Source organism: Pteropus medius, unplaced genomic scaffold (assembly GCF_902729225.1).
Source record: "Pteropus medius unplaced genomic scaffold, Ma_sr-lr_union100, whole genome shotgun sequence".
NCBI lineage: Eukaryota > Metazoa > Chordata > Mammalia > Chiroptera > Pteropodidae > Pteropus > Pteropus medius.
In genome coordinates this window covers 3,660,623-3,669,586 of record NW_024356248.1, presented here as the reverse complement: position 1 = coordinate 3,669,586, position 8,964 = coordinate 3,660,623, and the positions used below count along the sequence as shown (strand labels likewise).

The window sequence follows — 8,964 nt, the reverse complement described above, 5'->3', positions numbered from 1 at the left end:
AGAGGGTCTGGACTTCAGTTGCATTCTTGGGCTCAATGTTTTGTAGGTCAGGGCTGGCTGCGGGGGGCGTGCATCTTACGGCCTGACTTAAAAGTGAAGTTTGTGAAACTCACCTTTGCCCTCTTGTAGGTCAATGAGAAGGATCTGAGGGAATTTGCAGCTCTTATAGGATGCAATCCTGCACCCAAAAAAAGAGGATTGGCTCAGATGAATGATCACCTTCTGAAGACTGCCAGAATATCTCTAGAGTCACAGCTTTCTCTAATAAATAGTTCACCTGTACGGTGCCCCCAAGCAGTCACCAACCTCGCCTTTACGTCTTCTTTTTCAGTCTTCAGTGATTGCCTAAGAATTCAAGATTCCTTTCCTAACATCGATCATTGTTATTTCTTACCATTTAAAAAATATATATGAACATTATTTTGTTCTATCTCTATCTATCTATCTATCTATCTATCTATCTATCTATCTATCTATCTATCTATCTATCATCTATCTATCATCTATCTATCTTTCTATCATCTATCTACCTATCATCATCTATCATTGTCTATTTATTATTTATCACCATAAGATTACTCGAAAGCTGTCTGTAATCCCTTCTGATTTGCTAAGACTTTTAAAAACAGCTTTATTGAGGTATAATTGACATGAAATCAACTGCACATATTTAAAGTGCATAATTCGGTAGTCTTGACATATAAATACACCCATGAAATCATAATGAACATATAAATCACTCCCAAAAGTTTCCTTTTACCCCATTGTACTTTCTCCCATCTGCTCCTTTCCACCAGCCAATCCCTTCACCCAATCAGGCAATCACCAATCCGCTTTTGTTCACTGTATATTACTTAAAATTTCCTAGAATTTTATATAAATTTTATATAAATGGAACTATGTCTGACTTTTTTCACTTAACATAATTATTTTATAATTCATTAATTTTGTTACAGATTATCAGTAGTTCATTTCTCATGATTGCTGAGTACTCTTCTATTGCATGGATGGTCCACTGTTTGCTCATTCGCTTGTCGTTGTGAATGTTGGTTGTTTTTAGTTTTTGGCTATTTTAAATAAAGCTGCTATGAATATTCATGAAAAGTCTTTGTATGGATATGTATTTTCGTTTCTCTTAGGTGACTACCTCGGGGCAGGACGATTGGATGGTGTGTATACGATTAACTTTTAAGAAACTGCCAAACTGTTTTCCAAAGCGGAAACTTTTCTACCAGAGCACTCCAGATCTTCCACATGCCCATCAACACTTGTAATGGTCAACCTTTTTAATGTTAATAATGAGGTATGTAGTGGTACCTTATTGTGGTGTTAGTCTGTATTTCTCTGATGAGTAATAATGTTGATGTTTAATCTTTTAATGTGCTCAGTTGCCACTAGTAAATCTTTGATGAAGTGTTTATTTAAATCTTTGCCCATTTTAAAGTGGGCTTTTTGTTTTCTTACAATTGATATTTGAGAGTTCTTTATATTTCTGGGTCTGAGTCCTTTATCAGATATGTGATTTGAAATTAGTTTCTCCTAGTTTTCGCATTGTCATTTGTTACTTGTGACAGTGTCCTTCAAGAATGACCACTTTTAATTTTGATGATGCCCCATTTATCAATTTTGCCGTTATGGCTTGTACTTTTGGTATTGTATTTTATGAAATCTTTGCCTATCCCCGTGTTCACAAAGATATTTTCTGTTTTCTTCTGGAATTTTATAGTTTTAGGTTTTATGTCTATGTTTAAGATCCATTTTGTGTTGAGTTTTGTACATGGAACAAAGTATGGGTCAAAGTAAATATTTTCGCGTAGAGATACCCAATTGTTCCAGCATAATTTATTGAAGAGACTTATTGTTTTCACTGTGTTGCCTTTGCATCTTTGTTGAAAATCAATTGTCCATGTATGTGTGGGTCTATTTCTGTACTCAATTCTGTTCCATTGATTTATTTGTCTATTTTTATGCTAATACCACACTGTCTTGAATACTAATAGGTCTAGAAGTTAGGTAGTACTATACTTCAACTTCATGCATTTTTATAGTCATTTTATTTATTGTAGGCCCTTTGAATTTCCATGATTTTTAATAACAATTTTTCAATTTCTACAAAAATGGTTATTGTAATTTTGATTGGGATTGCATTGAATCTCATTGTTCTGTTTGAGGAGAACTGACATAACTCTTCTGACCCATGAACTTGGTGTATGTCTCTTTTTACTTAACTTTTCTTTAATATCTCTCATCACTGTTTTATTCTTTTAAGTATATAAATATTCCAAGTCTTTTGTCAGATTTATTCTTAAGTATTCCATTGTTTTTGATGCTGTCATAATGGTATTGATTTTTAAATTTTCATTTCTAATTGTTCCTTGCTTGTGTATTGAAATGCACTTACTTTTTTATATTGATCTTGTTAAACTCATTTATTAGTTCCAGCAATTTTTTTAAAGATTCTACTGAATTTTCTGCATAAATAATCACACTATCTATGAATAAAAAGTTTTCTTCCCTTCTAATTTGAGTGACTTTATTATTTTTTTCTTTCCTTATTGCACTGGCTAGAACCTCCAATATCATGGTGAATAGAAGTGAAGAGAATGTAAATTGCTGTCCTGTTATTGATCTTAGTGAAAATTTCTTAGCCTTTTGCCATTTGTTATGCAGATTTTTCATAGATGCCCTTTATCAGGTTAAGGGAGTTCCCTTTGATTTCTAGTTTGTTGAGAGTTTTTTTTTTTTTTTTCTTCAGGAATAGATTTCAGATTTTATCAAAAGATTTTTTCTGCATCCACTAAGATGATCATATAGTGTTATTCTTTCTCTGTTATTATGGTGAATTATAATGATTGCTTTTGGAATGTTAAACAGTTTTTGTATTTCTAGAATAAATCACACTTGGTTACAGTGTAGTACTCTTTTTATTATCAAAGAAAGTAGAAAATGTTCCTGAGAATTCTTGGCTGATTAAGAAGGTCATAAATGGTACAGCCTAAAGCTATACGCCAGGTTTAAAAGGGTTTTGTAGTTCTGAGTCATATACATTCCTCTATTAAAAGGTGAATAGATTGAGAGGCAGTGAAAGGAAGATGGAGGCAAAGAAGAAATTTGAGATGTTTTAATCTTCTAAGAAATATGTTCTGAATTAGGCAGTTTCAACTACAATTCAACCCTGAGGACACAGGACTGGTTGAGAGATCACTGTGGGTGATAGTGACATGGGTTGAAGAGGGCAGACCAGAAAGTACGGTTTCAAGAGTGATGGTTTAGCTCCCGTGGTATTTGAAACAATTGATCCTTCCTTTTTCTTGGAAGAATTTTCACTCTTTTTCCATCTTCCTGACGTTATTCTGGTTTCTTACCTCCCTTGCTGTTGCTCCTCAGACTTCTTTGCTGGGTCCTTATTTTTTCATATTAGAAATACTCAGGGCTTTTCTTTCTCTGTAGTCACTCCTTAGGTAATTTCATCCAGTCCCATGAATTTAAATATTTAAAGTATTTAAATCAAATTCAAAGTCTTTTTCAGGCCCACAAGATTCAGCTAGTGTGGGTCCCTCCATGACTCTGTCTACATCTTTTCTCCTTCTCCCTTGTCCATTCCACTCACTATTTCTTGAGGATGCTGACCTGTTCTCTCGCCAGGATCTCCATACCTGCTCTTCCCTTTTCTTGGAATGTGTTTTCCCAGATCTATCTGATATCGTCACGGCTTGCTCTCTATTTTATTCAGTTCTCAGTCAAATATCTAAGAGAGGTTTTCCCAAACTCCTAAAACTCTCTACCTAAAATAGCTATTGCACTCTGTGTCATCATCTATCCTGTGACCCTGCTTTACTTTTTATCATAAGTCTTCCTGCTGCCTTGTATCATGGCCATTATTTATTGATATGTTCATTGTCTGTTTCATGCACTGTGATAGCAGAGCCAGGAATGCAGTGGTGTTTTTTTATTTCCTGATGACTCTTATAAGGTACTCAAAAATATTTGTTTAGTGACTAAATAAATGAATATTTGGCTGACACTTTATTTATTTATGTATTTATTAAATTTATTTATTTTTATTATGGTGACATCGGTTAACGAAATCCAGTAAGTTTCAGGTGTACAATTCAACAGTAAGGCATATATATATATTGCATTGTGTGTTCACCGTCTATGATTAGATTTCTTTCTGTCACCACATATTTGACCCCTTTTACTCCATCTCCCTCCCCCTTTCCCCCTCCCCCTCTGCCCTCTGGTAACCACTAGTCTATTGTCCATGTCCATGAATCTCTGCTTGTTTGTTCTGATTGTTTGTTGCTGACACTATACATTAGGTTTTACAAGTTATACTTCTAATGTATGGATTTTGTTTGTTTGTTTTTCTATTCATTTCTCTTGCATTTGTGTTACTTACACTTAGTAAAGTGTAGGGGTTTCTGTTAATTTATTCACAAAACTACAAGTTGGCTTTTCTCAAGTATGGTTAACACAGAAGAATAAGAGTAACACAAAATTCAGTTGACTGTGCTTTGCACAAAATCTTTATGCTTTCTAAATCTAATGACGTTAATTATTGACTAAATATTGCCTTTGCTTATCCAGTCTTAAAAATCACTTAAAAGTATTTTTATGTCAGATTCTCTCGTTAGGTTTTGATGGCATTGACACCGTAGACTGTGAATTATTCATCCTTTTAGTCCCAGGGCCAGACTCAGAGCCTGGTAAAGCTCCCCCATTACTCACTGCAGTGGGAGCCACACCTTAGAATGGATATAGCCTCCTATGGAGCCTACCGGCTGGAAATAATAAAGGACCAGGACAGGCACGCAAAGATGGCAACCGACTTAAATTAAACAACTTGAATCTAACCCCGATGGCTCTTATTATATCAGATATGGGCTAGAGGAAACCAGAATAAAAAGAAAATTACAGATCTGCTCAGTCGATGTTTATATAACTGAGAAGATTCTGGCACCATGTGAGTTTAATAGTTTTAATAGGCAAGACAATTTGTTTTCTTTAAAATAAAAAATTAAAAAAAAAAACAAACTATTTTTCTTCCTAAAATGTCATTCACTGTAAAATGTTAAAGCACCACCGGGTGTAATATAAATCGCTCTATCCTATGAAACAAAACAACTGTTTGGTTACATATTGCTGTATAACCAATCACCTCAAAGTGTAGGGACTTAACATAATAACCATCATTTTACTGTTATCTCTCACAGTCCTAGGAGTTGACTGGACTCAGCTGGGCAGTTTTTGCTTGAGGTCTCATGTGCTTGCAGTCAGAGCTGGGACTGGGATAAGCTGAAGCTTCACCTACTCATATGTCAGAAGACTGTTCGGGGAACACAAAAATTTGTAGGCTAGAACAGCTGGGGCTCCTTGGGCTTCTCTCTTAAACTCCATGTGTTCTGTCCATACGGCCTCTCCAGCATGACGGCGTCAGAGTAGTGGGACCTTTTACATGATAACTCAGGGCCCCAGAGGTGTATGTTCTGAGAGAGAGAGCACCAAGTGGAAGCTGCATTGACTTTTTTTAGTGAGTTCTTAGAAATCACACACCACCTCTTCTGGGATACTCTATGTGTCAGAGGAGTCCCCAAAGCCCTCCAGGTTCAAGAGGAGGGACACAGATTATGTCTTATAATGGGGAAAAGGCCAAGTCCTTCAACAGCATGTGGAATGAAAATATTGTTGTGACCGTTTTCTGGAAAATACAATCTGCCATGACCACTGTTAATTTTCGTTGACTCTCCTCCTCAGTCTCTTTCTGCATATTGTTTTGCATAAATCCGTTTTCAAGATATCTGCTGATATAAAAACTTCTGTTCACATTAGCCTAATTGTTACGTTACAGGAAAAGAAACTGAGGTTAATAACATGGCTTGTCACAGACTGAGTTAGCTGCAGAGTTAATTGGGCCAGACTCCGAGTCTCTTGGTTACAAATCTAGGACTCTCTACTACTGCACGTGGCATAATAAAAGCAGAGCTCTGTGATGTTTCATGTTGAAGTTGTGGGTGGAATAGAGTAGATTTTGAGGTACTTAAGGAAGGCAGGACAATTAAGAGGCTAGTTGGTAACCCACATAAAAGCAGGTGGCTTTCCATTTGTAATGAAAACTCAAATGAAACGTAAAAGCTTAAGAGATGTTATAGAGAAAGGCAAGTGGCTGATTGTATATTTCCTCTTAAAGAAGTTGGATTTTTATAACTTAAGAGAAAAATAGAAGTAAACCTAGACTGGGAGCAAATAAACCCAGACTGGGGGCAAATAAACATAGATTAGAGTTGGAGGCCAAGGGACAGTTATAAAAAAAGGACGCCCCCCACCCCTCTTTTTTTTGGTGTCTATGACATACTAGGCAGTATGGTAATTGTCCAACATCCCTGTAAATTTAGCCACAAATGGCTTTGGGATGATGAGGTTATTTTTCCCATTTTACAGATGAAGAAGATAAGTTTAAATGTTTAAATAGTTTTCCTTAGATACACAGATGGATCGCAACTTGCTGAAAAGCCAAGATTTAGAATCAGGTCTTTTGCAGTAGAGTGTTCTATACTACAGAGCAATTGCTAGAGAAATTGGATTGAATAATTAGTACTGATTTGCTCCAGAGACAGAAATATTTAACAAGAGAATTTGGACAGGGAAAAAGAACACACTTTTCTGGGTAACTACAGAATATTTTTTAGGCAAATATCTGAAAAACATCTCCATCAACCAGTAGGCATCTAGATTCACAAAATCCTAGAGCTGGAGTGAAACTCAGAGCTCATGTGATTCAATGATTCTTAGCACTTCGGGGCCACTGAGGGGTGTTTTCAGAATACAAGTGCCTGATTCCTTCCTTAGAGTCTGGGTTAGTAGATTCAGGGTGGGGTTTGGAAGGAAAGCAGTCACAGCTAGTTTGCAGCTTTCTCTCAGCCTCGGGGCAATCCGAGGTTTGACTCTCAATCAAATCCCTCTTGCATCTAATCTAAGAATTGAGTAGGTGTAGACCAGATCCAAGATACATGACAGTTCTGCTGAAATGGCTTTGACATGATGAGAGCACTTGTATCTGTTGGTTAAAATTTGTTATGGAGAAATCTGTAATTGATGAGTAACCTGTATTTGCTGAGATGCAGCTGCACCAGAAAATGAGTGCTAGTTACTGACCTCTGAGGCGGCTATGTGATAGGCAAGTCTTAATGCTCCAGGAACTCCTGGGCTGAAGTTTCCTTGAACTGAGCTGGTCCATACCCGCTCAACACTCATGACCATGCACAGCCTGAGTGTGGAATGACTGAGATATTTAGAAGACATTCCTGGGAACCATGAGACATCTACTACACTGTCACTGTGTGTATTGGATGGCTGTCCCATATCCTCTCTGAAAGCTTTCTTAAAGCTTGATTCTTGGTATATCTTGTGAGTTTAATTGCCAAGCTGAACCCAAGACCACTGCAGCTGGTCTAGCAAAGGAATCCTTGCAGGTCTAAGCACGTAAATTTTGAAAACGTTGCCCCGGGTGATTCTGATGTACACTCACAGTTGGAAACGACTGGGACCAATGGCCTCATTTCACAGATGAGAAAATAGGCTCAATAAAGTGGGCTGACACGCCTAAAGTCTCACAGACACTTGGGGACAAGTGAGGCAGGACAAGAACTGATGTTTTCTACATATGCACTCTCTGGTTTTCCATTAAAACACATTTCCCAAAATGTGTTTTGCACAACACCAGACCCATGAACTAGACTGTGATGAATCAGGTCCTGTCTGATCGAATAAGTTTAATTTTGAGAAATGCCGCATACCATGTTAACTTCCTGGAGATTTTTTCTATACTAAAGGCTCTGAGAATTTGTCTAGTTAAGACATTTTACTTTATTTAACTCAGAGTTCTCCTAAATTATTCGAATGTAGGATCTTTCATCTTTACAACTATTGAACATCTCACTGAATAGTACCTTGACAGAATATTGAGAAAAGTTGACCTAGAGAAATCTAGATTGAATAAAGGAATTAGAATAATTATTTTCAAAGCTGCCAAATATAGACTGTAAGCACTACATGCACTAATTATTGCCCAATTTTAAACAATCCTCATCAAAGTTTTCAGTAACATAGATAATACTCAAGACATGTTTTATGGTTGTGACTTATGGGAATTAGGGGGCTTGTTTCCAAGATCAGAGCTACATGAAAAAGCCCCAGCCCCTCAGAGATTGGAATAGGAGGCAGATATCGGAAAGCTTTATTAAAAGCTGAACCATCACAACTATGCCACAAACTCTGGACAGAATCGTCCATCTGGTTATGGGGATAAAAGGAATTCTGATGCCTAGGGCATCAAAGGGAAGAAGCTCTTCCTGTTGATAAGCTTTCTCAGGGCACCTTTCATGTCTTTATTCCTCAGGCTATAGATGAAGGGGTTCATCATGGGTGTCACCACAGTGAATAGTACTGCACCAATCTTATCTTTGTCATCAGGGTGAGTGGACGAGGGGAAGAAATAAACCCCCACAATGGTTCCATAGAAGAGCAATACAACTGTCAAGTGAGAGGCACAGGTGGAGAAGGCTTTCCACTTTCCCTCCGTGGATGAGATTCTCAGCACAGCCCTGACAATGCAGATGTAGGAGAAGAGGATGAGGGCAAAGGGGAAGGTGATGACTGATAAACCCACGATAAACAGCACAAGCTCATTGATCATTGTGTCTGAGCAAGACAGTTTGAGCAGAAGGGCCAAGTCACAGAAGAAGTGTGAAAGAGTGTTGCTGTCACAGAAGCACAATCGAAGGAGCAGAAGAGTGTGTGTCAGGGCAACAATATTACTGAGGACCCACGGAACAACTGTGAGCAAAATGCAGGGCCTGGGTCGCATGATGGTCATATAGTTCAGAGGGTGGCAGATAGCCACAAAACGGTCATAGGCCATGACTCCTAAGAGGAAATTGTCAATGACGACAAACACGATAGAAA

At 37.5% G+C, this 8,964-nt stretch overlaps 1 protein-coding gene across 1 annotated transcript; it reads right to left on the bottom strand.

Moving 5' to 3' along the window:
• Positions 1-8,323: 8,323 nt before the first annotated feature.
• LOC120600746 (olfactory receptor 1S1-like) lies at positions 8,324-8,959 on the bottom strand (the record flags this gene model as incomplete). Its single annotated transcript, XM_039860259.1, has 1 exon — positions 8,324-8,959. A coding segment is annotated over one exon (636 nt), but the record flags the coding sequence as incomplete, so codon positions are not given.
• Between the last annotated feature and the right edge of the window lie 5 nt (positions 8,960-8,964).